Source organism: Brachyhypopomus gauderio, chromosome 12, assembly GCF_052324685.1.
Source record: "Brachyhypopomus gauderio isolate BG-103 chromosome 12, BGAUD_0.2, whole genome shotgun sequence".
Lineage (NCBI taxonomy): Eukaryota > Metazoa > Chordata > Actinopteri > Gymnotiformes > Hypopomidae > Brachyhypopomus > Brachyhypopomus gauderio.
The window spans coordinates 18,452,634-18,472,003 of NC_135222.1; the positions used below are offsets into that span (position 1 = coordinate 18,452,634).

A 19,370-nucleotide genomic window follows, 5' to 3' on the forward strand; every position below is an offset into this window, starting at 1 on the left:
AGAGAAGGAGGGAGAGGGAGGGGCAGTGAGACAGATGGAGGGTGGAGTGAGTGAGTGAAAGAGAGAGAGAGAGAGAGATCAAATGTGATAAGTGAAATGTCAGTGGGTGGTCAGCTAACTGCTGAATAGAAATGCGTCTGCATAGCAACAATTCTAATCGTTCTGTTTCTAATAGTTCAAAACTGCTTCGTACATAAACAGAATAAACAGAGGCAGAGACAGAATGCCTGTGTGTCAAAGCGATAGAAAGAAACGGAAAGGAGGCGTCACAGAAGCCCTTTAAATGTCATGGATGCAGTTCACTAAAAACAGAGAAACTCAACCCAGTTTGGGGGAGGGGCTTGAAAAGTGAGGGGACCCTGGGATTGGCTGTGGAAGAGTGGATCCTACAACTTCCTGCCCAGTCAGCCACACACTTCCCAGGTCCAAAGCCCAGGCTTAAATCAGAAAAACATCTGCCTTTGCATGTTGTCTAATGCACCGCGCCGCGCCTACAGCCAGCCAAGCCCCAGTGATGTAGGTCATTTATCTGATCAGTAAGTGTCTATCTGCCCCTAGAGGTCATGGTATATTTGTCAAGCACTCTTTGCTGTTCTTTTTTTCTAAGAGACCGCACACATCCTCAGAGATGTTGATGGTGGGACCCACTCTGACTGGTACTGAGCAGCCTTGATTGTGTTTCAGTGCCTCTTAGATCATCATGCTAAAAGATCATTTTGGAATTCACATCCTGAGGTTTGTGACCCTAACCTAGGTTCTTCTTCCCATCTCACAAGGTACGTTTTTGGATAACACGCAAAACATCACTTGCTTTACTTTATGTTTATCTGCATTTCGATTTTATTGTATTTGTGTGTTATGTAATAATTTCACAGGCATAGGAACCCTCACTATCCTCTACAGAACTGTGAATAAGCCTTCAGATTTGAAAATATTGGAAGTTATTGACAAAGACACACCAGAAAGAGACCACAGCTAGCGCCCCTAGGAGGAAGTAAAGCTCCTAACCAGCTGTGCACAAGTTCAGGGCAGTTGGCAGTTGGCAAATTCACAGCCAGATGAAAAACCCCAGCTGGCCTCAGCCCATGAGATGAGAAACGCTGCCACTCGATGGCAGGTGTGTCCAGCCGTCTGCCAGAGACCTCAGTAAGATTCTACCAAGAACAGAGAAGCATCTAAATGACAACAACACTCTTTACTCTCGCTTTTAAGTATAAAAGTGAGGAAAACTGGATACAAGAAGATGGGGTGGGGTGGGGTGGGGTGCAGTGGGTATGGCTCCTGAGCCAGTGTAAACAAAGCCAGAATAAGTGTAGGAACCAAGTCCTGCTCCAGACTGCATGTGGAAGAAAGGAACAGAAGAAGGAAAAAGCTAAATAGGCCTCTCCCTCTCTCCCTCTCTCCATCTCTCCCCTTCTCCATTACTCCCACCTTCACTCCTTCACTTTCTGTTGCGATGTGGAAGCCCGTAGGGAGACGTCATGTGGCGCAACACTAATGGCTACAAAATGAGCAGTTAGCAGCAGGAACCTGTGGGCACTACTGGGCCCCGTTTTTCAGCAGCGATCCTGGGAAGGTTGTGTGTGTGTGTGTGTGTGTGTGTGTGTGCTCAAGGTGACCATCATTGTTAATGTTGAACTCCTCCTCTACCTGTCTCCTCTTCAAACAGAACTGCTGTAGAGATCATTGTTTCAGGGCTTTTTTTGGGACTCGGTCACACGGTTGACCGCATTCTCTTTCATACAGTAGAGTCAACCGGGGTTTACTGGGTCCTGCTCACCTTTGTCGCGATTTAGGTTCTCAGAAAAGACTTCAGTCTGACAGGTATCCATCCAAAGAGCTCTTTAACAACTGTAGCATTGGCGCATCCATCCAACAGCACAAAGAAATCAGTCCTACTGCCATGTTATGTTGGTTCAGGCCCCAAGAAGGGCCGTGGACTGAACCGAATGAGGATAAGAGGGAGAGAATGCAGTTTCTGTTACCCAGGAGGGCCGTGTCTTCGTAAGGCTGTGTCAACAAGAGGAGCTGTCCCGAGTTCTGAAACGTGCGTTCCTTTTAATTCTGCTGGTGCTTAGATATTTTGTCCAGAGTGGAGCCATTATGTTTAGTCCTGTGTGGAGGTTCGCCTTTATGACATTTCTAATATTACAAAGTGCTGACTGAAACACAGCAGAGAGTGAGAAGGAGAGAGAGAGAGAGAGAGAGAGAGAGAGAGAGAGAGAGAGAGAGAGAGAGAGAGAGAGAGAGAGAAAGGGAGAGAGAGAAAACCACAGAAGCAGAGAAAATGAAGACCATGGGGAGAGGAGGCGGATAGAGAAACTATTTTCTATGCCTTGATTTATTTCCGTGGGTTACCATTCAATTAGAATTCAAATTCCAGGGCAGTGTCTCCCACTGAACACACAGTCCTTCACCTCCGTGCTAGAACAACGGAGATCGACAGCATGTAGTGACAGCAGCACAGAGCGCGGGAGAGCGAGAGAGCGGAGCGAGGGGGGTGAGAGAGGGAGCAAGAGTGCTGCACCATGGCCAAAGTCAAACAGACCTTCAAATCCCGTATAGAAGACGCCGATCGATTGCTAAGCAGAGCTAGCTCTCTGGTGATAACAGTCGGTTTACCCTCTATTTGCGCAGGGGGTGTGGGTGGGGGGATGGGGCAGCGTTGTGATCCGGCCAATCCATAAGCCGGTTAATCACACGCTTTTGTGCCTCCGCGACGTATTCCCGCTTTCCCCGACACCGCACCCCCCCCCCCCCCCCCCCCCCGCCTTCACCCCGCTCACACCCCACCCCACCCGACATCTTTCTCAGATTAACGAGACTGCAGGACATTTTTTTTCTTCCTACAAGGTCGTTCGCCTGCGCTGCGTCTTCAAAGCCCCACGTCTGGACTGCCTCCAGGACAGATTTGGGATTAATTGTTAAGAAGTCGACGGATATTTCAGCAACGCCAACACCCTTCATCCTTTCACTCCCAGGTTTTCTGACACAGCCATCTGACATCAGGACAGGATCAAATGTGAATGTACAAAATTCTGTGCCCCACCACCAGTGTATAACGCTGTAGAGGCAACGAAAGCTACAAATCCTGCATAGCGTCTTAACACCTGTGCCTGCCTGGGGGTGGGGGTGGGTGTGGGTGTGGGGGCAGCAAAACAGATGGACATATACAAGCACACGGCAGAGTGTAAAGGGCAGAAATCAAGCTTTTGGTGTCAGTGACCTATTACAGTTTTGCATTCACACACACACACACACACACACACACACACACACACACACAAGCATGTGGACACTTTCAGGGGCCCTTACCTCGCCTGACCAAAAAGGGTTTGGTGTAGTCCCAACTGTCGTTATCGTTTCTGATGACGTTGAGGCGTGAGGGCTAGAATGGGGGAGGGAGAGAGAGAGCACAGCGCCGCTGCATGTGTGTTAGCCTCCGTGCGTACGTGTGTGTGTGTGTGTGGAAGTGTGTGTGGAAGTGTGTGTGCGTGTGCGAGCGTGAGTGAGCGCTGCAGATTTACCCGAGCGTACTCGATTTTCAGCGTGCAGCAGCCGGCGTATATGTCGGCTCCGTTCAGCGCTGCTTTGGCTTTCTGGGCATTCTGGACAGATTCGAACGTGGGAGGCGGAGTCAAGGATAATCACGGCGAACAGTGGGGCAACTGTCGCCCACTCATTTGGAGGTTTCAGAGCAAAAAAAAAAAAAAAAACCACACACAAAAAAAAAAAACCCACCACAAAGCTCTGAGAAGCAAGAAATGGCAGAGCACGTTGCCATAGAGACACTCGCCACAGCAATTGACACTGAAAGCTGCATGGCGACCAGACAAGGTCAAAGCCAAGGGCAGTGGCCTGCGTCTCGTGTGAGCCCAAATGCACAAGCCAGCATTCACAGGAGCATATGGGCCAGTATCGAACCCATCCACCCCCCACCCCCCACCGAGGAGTCCATCGGCCTGCCACACAGGTACACAACGCCCCACACTGGGAACACAGCCTTCAAAGTAATTAATGCAACTACAGCTCGAGGGCCCTGTACGTTCCTAGCTACATATCCCCAAAACACTGAGCTTCAAGTGCAACTTTCACCATTTGTTCACTTTCATTTCGCCAGCCGGTCCAGGACCGGGACAAGCGTTTCCATGAGGAAACTTTTGGGTGGTGCATGGGTGACGGAGACGGAGATGCTGCTTGCTGACGAGGCTTTGCAGTTCGCCTCCACGTGATCTCTCTGTGGAGGAGGTTTGTCTTTGTGATGACCTAGCTACAGAGGAAGGGAAGGATGGAGTCATCCATGTGGGTCATGGGGATGATGGGGCACTTGCATGTATAAGCAAAAAGTTAGAAATGCCCACTAGATGATGCATTTAACATCATGTGTGTGTGTGTGTGTGTGACAATATGACATAGGGGTGGTATGTATGATGCATACTGTTAACCACATGGACACACATCATGGCAAAGGCTGTGAGCAGCAGTCACACCAGCTTGTAGGTGGAAACGTGCTCCGACCAGACTAAAGAGATCCCTGGCACGACAGCGAGAGACACCCATTTAACCCTCATGAGCGGCAGTCACAGTAAAACACACACACACACACACACACACACACACACACACACACACACAGACACGCCCAGCTGTGTGGTGCTGATCTCCTTGAAGTCTCAGCAGTCTGAGTTCCAGTAAGGATATTCTACCATAGCCTGGATTCCGTTACGTTTGAAGATGACGATACGTAGCACGTTACCAATCGGGTTGCACACTGTGTATAAAACATCCTGCAACATCAAACAGAGGGAGAAGGATCAGCGCACGTGAGCAAAGCATCAAACATGCACGTCATTTACATGCCTGCGTGAAGACAGCTTCTTCTAATCACACAACAACACACCCCACCATGCATGCAAACGTGTAGAAATACACACGCTATCTACATGCTTTCAACACGTTTTTGGCAGATTCTGGGAAGCACGTCGTGGCAACGTAGCTCATTAACTTGTTAATCACGCTAGGTGCCGCTCGAAACTGGGACCTATGGGATGTTAACCGTGCCTTGCAGATTTCAGAGAGGGCCGTGTAGCTTAACGCAGTAGCACCGCGGGCAGGCCGAGTCTTTCGGGCCCCATTAACTAGAGTGGAGTCCTGACTGGGTCTGTTCACGACACTGATCTATAGCGCAGGGCTCAGCTGGGAGGAGGATTCTGCTGGGGGTTGTTGAGAACAGAGGAACGAGGACTCTCATAATGGTGATCAATGAGGTTTCAGCTGACTGGCCATTAGTGAGAGCAGTGATACACAGTCATTGATGTTCTCACACACACACACACACACACACACACACACACACACACACACACACACACACACACACACACACACACACACACACACACACACACACACACACATACGCACACACGCACTATATATATATATTCTTCATTCATTTTAATATATATATATATATATATATATATATATATATATATATATATATATATATGCTTGCATTGTGTGTGTATCTATCCATCTATCTATCTATCTATACACACACACGCACACACACACACACACACACACACACACACACATACACAGACACACACACACACACACACACACACACACACACACACACACACACACACACACACACACAGACACACCCTTTCCTTTTTCACCTCACCCCTTTCATTTTATATCAGGGCTGGACCTGTTGCAATACGGGAATGTAAGTCTATTTCAAAGCTGGTTGCTAATGATTTGGCAGTTACCGTGGTGATAAAGCAATGCATGCAATTGTTATGGCAGTGGGAAAGCCAGTTACTATAGTAACAGAAAAACATACATTGGTCGATGAGGTTTCATGCTGTAGGGATTTGGGTGAGTAGAAAGTAATGGATAAATAATATAGTAAATGTTTGCAGTACTGCATTCTGGGTACAATGGGAGGGGGTGTGTCAGAGGGGGTTACTCCTAGTGACACAATAGAGCACGTTGTAGTTACTACAGTCTTGGGGTGTAATTTCACATGACCAAATTAGCAGTGTGTAGTGGATTTTTGTCACCACAGTGAACACAGGTTACTATAACAATGGTTCTGATCACCACGGTAACTGGCTCTAGTGACTTTCACGGTTACTGTACTGATGGACCACAGTGGAGTGCAGTAGTTACCGTAGTGATGGGGTAGAGTGGGTTCTGTATGGAGAGCAGCAACACTTTGTTCCCGCTGTTGGGGTCGTCGGCGTTGGTCGGCCGGGTGATGCGTTTGCTGGTGGAGTAGTTGAAGTAGGCCTGCTGCCCGGCGATGTAGACGGCCTCGCTGGAACCACACGCCACGCAGCGGTCGGCGCTCTCCACCTCCTCGAACTCCACCAGCGCTTGCCTCTTAAATGGCATCATCATCACGTAGCTGGGTGGAGGGACACGGGGGGTGTGGCTTAGGACGGGGGGCGTGGCACGACACTACTGTATAGTCTCTGGGCTAATGGTGAAGGCTGCAGCTAGCATGGATCTGTGTATACACATCAACGCGGGTACAGCCTACATCTCTAACTGCTTATATAACAGTGCTCGTCAGGACATGAAAGGCATGCGAGGCAACAACAATGAAAGTGAAAATTCTCTTGCTCTGCATCACTGTTTAAAACGTGTTGCTGTTCTTTGTTATAAACCTTTAACACTTGAACAATTACATTCATGATTCTGAAATGTACAGTTTGAAGCCATCAGTTTTCATTTTCACGCTTTAAATATTCTCACACATTTCATATTTCGCCACGTTACAAAACGGCGCAAACACTGCCAGCAACTATGCAACCAAATAACACAAATTCTGGAGAACTCACAGCACAGGACACTGATGGCTAATGAGCAATGCGCCCCAACACACCCCATCGCACTCCAGTGCACCCCGATGCACTCCAACACACTGCCAGAGCCTGCAACCACCATCACACTGAGCTCACGCTCGCGTTCAACCACCATGACATTCTCCCCTCTGAAGAATCCTCTATGCGGGCTGCCCGATGCCACCCTGGCACGAGATGATCCCACCCGCTGCCCCGGGCACCGCAGCTCATTACAGCCGTCTTTGATCTTCCTCCCCCGGTGACTCGACTGCCTGCGTCTGCAGTTTAAATACAATGGCAGAGCACTCCCAAGGCCCCACCTCCACCGTAAGACGTTCCCGGAGAAGTCCTTCGTCAATGTTGCCGCTGGCCTAAAAATACCCCGGTGCGCTGCTCTATTTCTGCTCGAGCGTACCGGAAAGGAGCCCTGGGTCTAATCCCGAGCTATTCGACACCTCCCGGGCCTCAGGCTGACCTTAGGCAGCATATCTGATGGCACAGGCACAGGAGGGTGGAGCGCTTTGTTACACTGTACACAGACCAGCCTCATATGCACCCGATATATCCCCGGGTCTCCAAAATGATCGAAACACCTCTACTTAGGTTGCAAATTGACATTTTATGTAAGGAAGACACTACAGGTATTTGGTTCTTTTTTAAGTCAGCGAAAAAAAAAGGTCCCTTCTTCAAAAAGGGTCATGAATTCCACTAAACATTTCAACAACTACACTGAAATGTTTGAGCTACTACTACCTGTGATAGCAAAATAATGGACTATTAATTCTATGGACTATTAAAGTCAGCTTAACACATAGCTTAGCTGAGAAGCTGGGGCTTCAAAAAACGTTTTATGCTCAGGAAACCAGAGTCTGACAACTAACTAAATACCTAAACAGAACACTTCCCTTCTAGCGAGATCATTCTCACCAGCGTTGTCATATTGTCTAAATCCAATACAGCCAAGTTTTAAAAATGTTGACACAGCTAGACTCACCTAGAAGTTCATGAAAGCAATTACTCAACAAGTCAAGCAAAAACACTACAAACACTGATATTCTGTGGTACCGGTGGATTTTTGGCATCATTTAGGAGAGAAACTATTGATGGCTGGCTAGTGGAGCTTACGACAGCGATATTTTCACACACACCGTCTGCGCACTACAGTTCTCACTGGATCTCAACAGACTTATACTTTCCAAGAGAACATGATAAGGAGACATGACTGATACACTTACATTACCTTATACTCTTGTGCTCCACTTTAATTCATTGAATTTGGAATGAAAACTCCCATGAGACGTTGTGGAAGATTGAACCAGCTTCATATGAAGATATACCCACCACATTTATCACAGCCTTATTAAGAGTTAATTGGTATTCGTGACATCCAAGAGACACAAGCTTCAAAGGACAAGCGATAGCTTTGATTAGGAGTGGTCTCTCAATTATTCATTTAAGAGCTGGGTTTATCTTGAAGGTTAATAAACCTTACATTCATACCACCTCCTCAGTGTATGAATACAAGGAAGATTTACTGTGTCATTAACCCATCATAACAATAACCTTTGATTTAGTTTCATCTCTGCCTTTTGCCTTTAAAGCATAGAGCACACAACAACAAATCAGTGCAACATTGAGCTTCAGACTGCAGATTTAGTAACAAAAATTCAGCTTGTACCAGATGTTTCCAAACTTCTCCAAGGCCTCCACCAAATCTGCCTCCACCACCGACTCGCAGAGTCCCCGGACGTGGACGACGGGCGAGGGGGCGATCCTGTGGGTCTCGTCGCCATTGTCCTGGAAGCAGAAAGAGGACTTTGACTGGGAGAGGAAGATGAGGAAAAGCAGGAGTAGCCACTTCAGGTTGGGCGCAAAGGCAACCCAAACTCTCATTATAATGCGCTATAGAGCATCTCTGATGCAGACTCATGCTTTATAATGCATTATAATGCGCTTGAGAGCATCATAGTGCAATGCATGACAAGTAACAGGGATATATAAAAAATAAAAACTTCAGTATTGACTAAAAAGTACAGAAGCCAAGAGAATGCAGGCTACTCATAGCAGAAACAACAACAACAACAACAACAACAACATCTCCCTTTCGCTGCACTTTGATCACCATCTTACATTTGAAGTTGGTCGCTAAGAAAACTAATCTGAATATTAGGTGAATATGAAGTGTTATGAACTCCTATAGGGCATTACCTGTTGAGAGTAACAAATGATTGGGAAAAAAAATCTAATCAGGTATAATATTCATTAAAGGAAACACATTTTGTGAGCTTATTACTTTTATTGAACTCAGTTTTCCTGCATATATTTCAGTATATAATCATGCCAATTATTGAGCCCCTAAAGAGCCTCTTTTGGCCTACTCTGCCGTCCTCTCCTGCAGCCTTTGGGAAACCAGATTGTTGAGAGGCAACGGTGGTCAGAGGTCAGAGGTCAGAGGCAGCCAATTAAGTTTCCTTGAATGTGAAACGCCGAATGACCACAGCACCACGAACTCTCCATCCTCTGCAGTAATGTGCTTTAGACCAGCCAGTCTTCAGTGCTGCCCTGCGTCCAGACGCCCGTGTGCACACCCCCGTTACCCAAGCCAGCATGTGCCCAATCATTTTCCCTGCATTTACAGTGTGAGCTAACTACTTCTTTTACAAATTCACATTTACAATTCTGGGCTTTCTGATTCAATTTTGGTTGTGGTAACCATGAAAAAGAGAGATTGCTTCACATCGCATGTCATTTTAACAACACGGAACAACAAAACGGAGAACATACTGCAAGTATTAAATCTTCACCAACCACCATAAACCGACCACAGATAAAGGCTTTGAGAACAGCAAACCCAATCTGCAACAAGAGGCCTACCAACTGTACACCTCAGAGCTGTCTGGAATAAAGAAGTTTTTCTTACAGGCAAACTATAGAAATATCCAACTGTTTATTGCTTTCAGGAGTTTTAGTCTGAATACTCTCTACGTACAAAGTATAACGATCCTTCAAATATCATCCTATTTATCTGGCAGGAGGTTGTCGGTCCCAGAGGTTTCTATATTAAATTGACTGGAGTGATGGATGCCCTTAGTTACAGTGGTAATGGCAAGATCCAATCGTAACCATCTTCATTTTTTAATGGTCTTAGGAATTATCCAATCGTAACAATCTTTATACTTTAATGATCTTGGAGCTATAAATGTGAAGACTGTATAGGGGTCAGTGGATGACTTGGCTGAGTAATTATTCATCAATTACTGAAGGACACGTAATGTCAAAATCTCACGATGGCTTCAGGGTTGGAGATTTTCTATGAAGGCCTGAATGGCCTTTGGTGTGCCAATCCACATTACAGGAGGTTCAGCACAGTATTATAATAATGTTGAATAAAGGACTTCTAACCTTCTGTTGGTCTACCCCAATGTTTGGGAAAGCTTTCAAAAGGTCTGGTGTGAAGTTAACATCTAGAGCTACTTTGTAGCTTTTGAGATCATATGGAGCTTGAGACGGGTAAATGCCTGCAAAGCTCCTCTACATTCAGAGAGCCGAACGTCTGGAAGGATTCACCAGCCTGTCCTGAGCTCTTGGGGAGACTGTTCCACCTCTAGACTGTTCCACCTAATTAATGTTGGTTCTGTCTGCCATTCAATCCGAGTGTCCTCACCTCCTTCTTCCTCCCTTCTCACCAGAGACTCCATAAGCTGTTTCAACACACCCACTCAAGAAAATCAGAGCGCTCTTCAGTTTTCTGAGATCACTTCTTCTTGTCATTTTCCTACAGCCTCTTTCTGCCTTCTCTCCACACACCTTCATCTGGGCCCTACTTTAACCAGAGTATTCAAAAATCAGCAAGAAGCACAACTGATCCCACGGAATACGCCAAACCTACAGAACATTAGCATGGGCTAGCATGCACACATTCGCAGTCTTCATGTACTCGTTCGATCGAGAACGGAAGCGTGACTCCGTTCCTGTGGGCGTGCTGTAGCTGGCTGTAGGCAAGTCTCCGGCACCCCTCGAATCTCGCAGAGCGTCACCGTGTTCAACACGCTCCCCCAGAAAGTGAACACAGGCAGCGCGCCCGCTCGCAGAGCCGATCTCGCCCGTGACACTTCTATTAATCTGCCTCCGTGTTCTTCTCTCTTTATTTTTTTCGCGGAGGCAGAGGGGACAGAGCTCTGAAGGAATGGTGTCAGTGCGGGCAGCTTCTCCCCACGCTTCCTCCCATTAATCCACTGAATAATCCTGTGCAACCAGCTCACCTGATAAGGTACAATGTCAGAGGAAGGTATTACCCCCCCTAAAAATAGAGGGAGGAGATGCATTTCGGGAATGGGGGGAGGGGGGTAGTATTGTTGTGTCTAGGGTGGACAAACAGAGATAAATAAGCCTGTAAGTGTTAGCGCTTGAAAGGCTAAATGAAAGGAACAGCCAAGTACTGCACTGGTTTTTAAAGAAATAATTAGCAAAAATCTAAAATGCACAATTTTTCCCCTCATCTTAAATACTGTCAATCAGCCAATTCATATTTTGTTGCCCAATTTTACTTCTTTAGTGTCTTGGAGCTGCGCTAACATAGCTAACAAGTAAAGGAAGCCTATGCTTACCCAAGTAGCCTTGTGCAAACTGATGGTTTAAATCATCACAGACTTCACCCAATCCACAAGTTGCAAAATAATTGCAAATAAATGGTTTATGAATATGTGTATGAACAAACTTCCACATTTAAGATGTTTCTTGTAAAAGGTTTAGCTATGCAGTTTAAGTTTCTATAGACATTTTTTTCATTGCATACTGTTGCATGTGCAGAACACACCAATAAGTACATTTGAGACTACTCAATGTGGTTTGAAGCATGCATGATCTCAGCAAGCAGTGCAAAAATAGGATGTTAAATTTGCCCACTGACTACAGTCATGGGAGGAGGTTTAGCCTAAGTGTGTGTGCACTCATCAGAGATGCAGTCACTGTAAGACCAGTGAGATACACTACAATATTAGTTACAGTCAATGTCAGCACAGTTCAGCACTAACACAACTGAACTGAGTTGTGAAGTTTGACCAGACCTGATCTCCACCATCACCTTGTTGAAGAACACAGAAGTGCAATTCAGTCAGCCGCTGTTCTTTCCCCCTAACATCAAGGACGTACTATAGTAAAATACTGTACTGGTCATGTTTACCTTAACCTGGCTAAATGAACACAACTAAAATACCTCGAACCCACTGTACAAGTTTGTTCTGAAGATTGACTTCCTTTGAATTTTTTTTTTTTCAAAATTTAGCAGAAGAACAAGAAAACAAATACGGCAATAATCTATTTCACTAAACTGCAGCCGTGCATTTCAGTGCACGTGTTGCCTTCACAAGGCGATTGTGCATGGTCTGATGCAAGGTAGCAAGAACACCGACACAGCAAGCTGCACAGAACAACCAATGGGTCATGTTGCAACGTGGCTTTTCACAATATTCATCGGCTAACGTGACTCTACACACGTGCGCTCAGGTTCGCTCATGTGCCGGTGAGCGGTGGCATCTCCAGCTTGCTCTAGGTTTTGCAGGCATCATCCACCCCCTCTTGAAGAGCCAGCGGAGACAGACCTGAAGATGGGACGGTCACGTTACCCCAGTGGCCAGCGTGGCCAGCACTACACAGGCTACGTGACTCTGTCCACAGTGGTGGTGTGGTCCAGAAAACCAAAAGAACCTGAACTTCCGTTCTATGCTACTGTATAATGTCACGTTAGTCTTGCATAAGTCATGGTATGCTTGTTTGTAAAATGTTTGGAAAACTGTATGTCAGTGAGCTAAGCTGAATTTGTTACAAATGTGTGCAGGCTACTCAGGAAGGGATATATATATATATATATATATATATATATATATATATATATATATATATATCAGAAATTAAATGTATTTGGAATTTGGGTATTTTATATTATATAATATATATATATAAATAATTTCTTTGAAAAAATATCCAAATAAATTTAATCTTGTATATTAGACTTATCTATATGGTAAAAAAAAAGTAAGTTAACATAAAGTCTATGCAAAGACATAGGTTACTATAAACCAACTTTAAAAAATAATAAAAGCATGCATTACATGCAAGTGATAGAAAAAATAGAACATAATAGGAAGGCCATGTGAAAAACAACCTCCATCCCCTTCTCAACAGACCACAGTGTGAGTGAGGCAAGGCCGGAAAGGCATGTCGGCCCTCCCCCTCCCGATGACGTCTTTCACAAAAGTCTTCACCCCAGTCATCACGCAATCAACCCTACCGTCTCTGCAAAGACATACAAAAGCAAAGCCCTGAAGCAAAGATTTCAAGTGGGATTCGGCTCGTGTGAGAAAATAATTGGGCCGCTTTTTCTTTAACTTGACCTGAAATTACTATCTGTGGCAAAGAGAAGTGGACCGACCACGTGGGTTAGGATTTATATGGCTGATTGCTTCACTTCCTCTGTGTTATCCACTCTCTGTTGGACAACTGTGTTGCACGAGTCTGACACACTGGGGGAGGGGGGGCAGGGAGGGTGTAAGCAGAAGTGAGCACTGTGGTTTGGTATAGACCATCGTGACGTTATAAACACATGTTTTCTACAGTTAGGCCCACCATCTTAACTCTCCGGGAGCGAACTCGAACCATGAAGGTGCTCAGCTGAGAAAAGGTGGCAGAAGCGGAAAAAAGGGAGAAGAAGGTAAATGAGGTTTTGACAACAGATATCACATCTAGTAAGGAAAAGGTCTGTTTATTGCAGCTTTTGAACTAAAATAGACGCACAGTCAATTTAGGGCCTTCAAAAGTTCTGACTCACGATGCATAGCAGCCTGTTGTTCTGGGCAAAATTAGGATGCTGCTGCCTCAGGACCCAAACATCCAAACAGAAGGTGAATTCATGGAGATGCTTTGAAGGAGAAGCGAGATCAAGGGCCCAGAAGGCTATGGGAGTTGAAGGAAGGGCTTTATGCTTGCGATGTACCATCTAACAAAAGACTTCTTCAAATCCCCAACACTCAAAAATGCTTCTTGGAGGAACCTTAAGACCAATTGTGAATACTGCTGTATTGACTTCATCTGGAAAAAAGCAAGTCTAAACTGAAATATCTCGAGACCTCGCCATTACCTACCAGCTCCCAGGAGCGCAACCTAATTCAAAATGGCACATTTGCGGTTGGAAAATAAATGGAAAAAAAAAAAAAAAAACACACACAACCCGCTTCTCTGAAATGGCACAGCCATCCAAACAACAAGGTCGCTGGCACCCAAAGCTTCTGCAGAAGCAAAGATGCAGAAGAGCACGAGTCGACCTTGTTTCCGGCACCTGCAGCTCACGGTGCAAAGCTGTGGGAAGCGAAGGAGGAGTACGCTGTCTACACACGTCACAACTCTGCAGACATACCAGACACCGCACCGTGGACCTTGAATTAGATATTTATGACTTAGCCTGCCTTTTATATCTTGGAGCTCGTTAGTGAGGATGATGACTTCAAAACACCCACCAAAAGACAAACACATAGCTAGCACAGTTCTGCACGTACGTGTTCCTCAAAGGCTCCAGGACGGCCTGGGAGAACACCAGTGTGCAGGACCCCAGTAACTGGGTAGGCAGGACAGCTCCAGGTCAGAACAGGATGAATCAAGAACTAATAGCGCAAAGTCAAACATGCAACGTGCTGTACAAGGTCACCCTGAAGTCAACAGGGCATGAGCCCAACCTCCCTCATGACTAGAAAGACAGATGACCGTTCCGTTTCTGGGGGGGGGGGGGGGGTTCTTACACGAGTTCTTGTTATGAAAGAGGAGAAAGACGGGTGAAGATGGAGCTGCAGGAGACAGTGGATTTCCCACCAGCGCTCGGGGTTGAGTCAGACGCAGAGGAGGCGGTGGCAACCCAGCTTGAGCACCGCAGCCCTGGGCGACGCCGCTCGCTCACGGATGGGTGTGTGTGTGTGTGGGGGGGGGTTCGCCAAGTGCCCCGGCTCTCCCGCTGTCACTATGGTAACAGCTCTCGTCTTTTTTGGCTTCGAGCGAGGGGTGATGGAGGGTGGAGGATGAGATGCTGGTAGGTGGATGCTCGAGGAGCAGCGAGCGTGGTGTTTATGTGCGGGACCGTAACTGCTTCCATTTTCCACATTCGCTCAGCCAGTCTTGATCCTGTAAAGAATGCCGATATTAACCGCACGGCGTCCACATGCAGAGAGCATGGTCAATCGCACAAAACATTTTATTCTCTTCCTTCTTTTGTTTTTGTGTTTCTCCGAGACGCTAATTGGGCTTGTCCTAGGTTTCCCGCATCGAAAGCAAGCGGTAAAATTGAAGAGGTCGGGCGTCACACAAACAGGCTAACAGGGCGAACATGGTTCATTTTTATGTTGCCCACAGCGCAGTTTCAAACACCACGAATAATCCCAGATGATGAAAACGATTTCTTAGGAAACCTGAACGAGTTCCGCCACGCTCATCAACGCTTCCTAAACGGACCCGAACGTGACTGAAGGGGTTTGAAATGCCGGACATAAACCTGGAAAAAATATCCCCCGAGAGCTGAGGACAGCACCTTCAGCAAGGAGGATGTGCAGAACGTGGAGCAGAGATGGTAGACGTGTTGGATGATCACAGGTGCTGGGCGGAGGGGTACTGGTGGCTCACAGTACAGCAAGGATGCACCGACACAGGCTCCGAATGCCATGACGACCAGCCTCCCAAGCCATGTTGCGAGGGAACGACTTTATCGACGCTGACCGTCACAGACAAACATAGTCTTCTGGAGGATAGAAGACAGAAGTGGCTCACAGGGAGTCATGTGGTTTAGAGCAGGAGGCGCTTGATTAAGTGGAGTGGAGAAGAGCAACGAGATGAAGAAATATAGACTGTGAGGTCAGTACTTCCCGGTTCCATGAGTGTCACAAACATCACATTAGTCAATTCTCATCAACTGTACAATGCCAAAGACGGCAGGAAACGTGGTTAGAGAAGAAAGGAGTGAGGGGAAACCCCTGCCTCTGTGAAGAGTCAAGTTTTCAAAAGTTCATCGTTCTACCAGAGTCTGTCTCCCTCATCTCTGATCATCTCTGCCGGTTCTAGCCACACTTCACTGGCCAAACACATACAAGCCCCTAGAGGGAGAGTGGGAACAGCTTCCAAAGTCACAGGATTCAGAGGGCCACCTACGTAGAATGGGGCCCTCCTCTGTGACGGATGTCAGCCATTTTTTCCCCCCTTCATGACTAACAGCCTCACAGGGCTCGAATGAAAAACACCAACCATGGATTCGAGCACGGTTTCCTGTGCGCGTGGTAAATGGCTCCCCAGTGCACAGCAAGTTGCTCATACGTTCCACTGCACAACACAAATCAATATTGTTAGCTCATAAAGGTAGTCTTTTTGTTCTCCCCAAAAATGACTTCCCAAATCTGTCATCGACATTTGTCAAGCCTGCAGAGAAAACCCACTATTTTAAGAAGAATAAACTAAGAGGTGTCTGTCCTATTGTCAGACACCTCTTCGGTATTCAATTCTTTTATTTGGTACTCAACAAGAAATATGAAAAAGCACAAATCAGGGTTCCCTGGCTCGGCCAATCTCTTTTTGAGAACAGCATGCACAATATGGGTTATTAGTGAAGTCTGGCTTATCTAAGGTGACAAGAACATCCTTCATCCATTTTAGTTGTAAAGGATATGAGGCACATTCTGCTGTGAGACAAGAGATAAGATCTACCACAATCATCCAGAGACTGATATATTCGCCGATATATTCAGTTCCACAGGAAAAGTGGTCTGAAAACAATAGGTGCTTACAGAACTCTAAATGTTTGGACCAAGGTTTTTTTTTTGTCTTTTGTAGTTGATGCAAAGGATAGAATACTGTTTTAGTTCACAAGTTCTTTGTAAACCATGTCTCACCAATTAGGTCTCCCTCCACCAGCCAACTAGAACGTGGTCTCCCACCGATATGGTCCATGGTCACACTCTCAGCAACCCTCCCACAAAGCTCTCATCAAATATTCAAACTATGCTCATAATTTTATTAATGGCCTATAACATTTTATAAACTCTTTCATTATAAATAAATAAGAAGCATGTCTTTAAAAAATAAAAACTGTGGGAGGGGAAAACAAAACGCAAACACACAATAAATTGGTGTGATTCGTTACCAAGGCATCCTCGCTCTTGTTGTAGTTTCAGGACTCCTTGGAAACAGACAGACATCAGATCATCTTTCCATCTCTCTCCCCAAGGTAATCATTAAAGAGGAGGGGAGGGGAGGAGGGCTTCTCACCGCATTACGCTTACAGAGCGAGCGGAAACTGTCCTGTGAGCACCGCCTGCACCAACCAAGCGGACACTGCAGTCTCTCTCCAGATCTAACGGAGCAGAACACGGCACCGCAGAGGTGCTGACCCGGCGGACCCTGGCCAGAACAGATCCCAGCTCCAGCCTCGTGACCAACGCTGACGTTGCTCAACACGTACCCTCGCCAAGCTAACAGGCCAGCACACTGATGACTACCAACTTTATGGTCCTCCTCAGAGGCAGTTTTTGTGATTAGTGGTTTCTCCAGGAAGCCTGTAGCTGGTAATTTTATGACAGTAATCTGCATGTACACCAACTGTCGTGTCTTGGACGACAGCGGTGGTGGGCGTGACGGCAGACCGCTCCAGTGAAGTGCGGCCCTCCCAGCAAGCCTCATTTAACCTCGAGGAGATACGGACGCTGAGCGTACGACAGACGACGTCCGCTCCGTTAAGTACCAGCCATGGCTGGACACGCCTGCCAGCTGCCAGCTGCCAGCCCAGAAACGAAGGAATGGCGTCGTCATTTGAACATCATTCTTCATCAGCTTCATAACACGTCTTTGTGTGCAAAGTCTGCATGAAAACGATGATGCCACATGTTAATGCTGTCTAGGTGTATAAAAGGATACGAACATGTACGTTTGTAATTACAGACATACATTAACTTACAACCCCTACTACTATAAATTCCACTGCTTTCCGAGCTATTTGACACTGGTATTACGACTGTGTTATGATTCTTCAAACCCCCATAGAGCCTTAATGAATCATTAAGGTTATTCCTGTGTCAGCCAGCACCCAACAGCCCTATCAAGACGGACTCTCAAGCTCAGTATGAGAGAGATGAGGTAAATGGAGTAGAGAAAGCATCTCGATCATAATCCCACCCATCGTAATCCCACCCTGGTCCTCACTACAACCCCTCCCCCTCCTCCTCCTCCTCTCAACCACCCCAAATCTCTCTCACTCCACTCGTTATCCACCACCCTCCGCCCAGTCCAAACTGGTAGGTGGGGTCCAGCTGCACCTGTGGCTTGTAGCAACAAGCGTGGAGGTGATTTTCAAATTTGCGCACACACAGAACGTGTGAGAGAGAGTGAGCAACCGAGAGAGAGGGGGGAGGGGAGAGTAAAAGAGGGAGAGGGGGAGAGAGAAAGAGGGAGAGGTTATTATAAATTGGATTCTCTGCCCTACTTTTATAATTACACATTGATATTCGGGCACGGGTTTTTCTTGCTTTGATGATCTTCACAGACTTTCTCACTACCTATTTCTCTCTCTCTCTCTCTGCCTCATTCCACCTCAATCTCAAAGAAGTGTCTTTTTAACGTATACTCAGAGCTTGTTTTCTCTTCAAAGGCAAGCTTAATTTCAGCGACTCTCCAGCTCTGTTTGAAATAAGATGGTGATATAACGTGCGTGGATAAATCAACATTAAACACACAAGGAGAAGAACACACTCCAGCTCTGTAAACACACCGGCATCGAGAGACAGTGTTAGTTTCCGGTCTTAACCGTCTATATTCACCCACTATTCACTAGCTATTAACCTTTGGGCTGAGGTCCTGTCACGGTGATTCTCCCATACTTGAATAAATACAAAAAAAACCCCCAAACTTTTAGAAGAAATTGTTCCAACATTTGCACTTCTGTGTCTGTGTCTGAATCAGGAAATGCTACTATGATGGCTTGTTTGCTTGAAAAACTAACAAATGATTTTATATTCATGCAATCATATGCTATCCTGTTGATTTAACAGGGCAACAGGGGCAACATATAAAATTTTAGAATTCACTGGGTGAATTCACCCTTTAATGCTTAGTATTTTAGAATGTTTAAGTATTATGCAGGCCTGACATATATAGTAAAATACATGTTCATTATCAATACAATTATAATTGCCAAAATTACAATAAAAAATTGCCAAAATACAAATAATTTGTAGCATTTTTGGACATTTGGAGCCCCCCTCTTGTGCACACCATTTTCCTTCTTTGATAAATCAAAATCTACCTCATTGGCTACCTCTCCAAACCTTCTCCTGAGAAACAGGTACAAGGATACCAATAAATGCCAAACTCTGTCTCTGGGATTTAAGCGGCCTTCTATAAGAAGCAAAGCGATGGTTTCCCGGTACCAGAACCAGAGAATGAAACCAATGCCCCTGCAGCAAGGGGCCCAGGATGGAGAGCTCTGGG

At 46.1% G+C, this 19,370-nt stretch overlaps 1 protein-coding gene across 1 annotated transcript in view; it reads right to left on the reverse strand.

Annotated features, from left to right (window-relative positions):
* The window catches only part of hnrnpll (heterogeneous nuclear ribonucleoprotein L like), a 34,354-nt gene that overhangs the window by 5,700 nt on the left and 9,284 nt on the right, over positions 1–19,370 (reverse strand). Inside the window, exons 2-6 of the mRNA XM_077023472.1 lie at positions 8,542–8,660; positions 6,187–6,424; positions 4,702–4,787; positions 3,528–3,624; positions 3,316–3,388 (exon numbers count right to left, since the gene is read on the reverse strand). Coding sequence (XP_076879587.1) covers positions 3,316–3,388; positions 3,528–3,624; positions 4,702–4,787; positions 6,187–6,424; positions 8,542–8,660 — 613 coding nt within the window. The remainder of the gene's footprint in view (positions 1–3,315; positions 3,389–3,527; positions 3,625–4,701; positions 4,788–6,186; positions 6,425–8,541; positions 8,661–19,370) is intronic.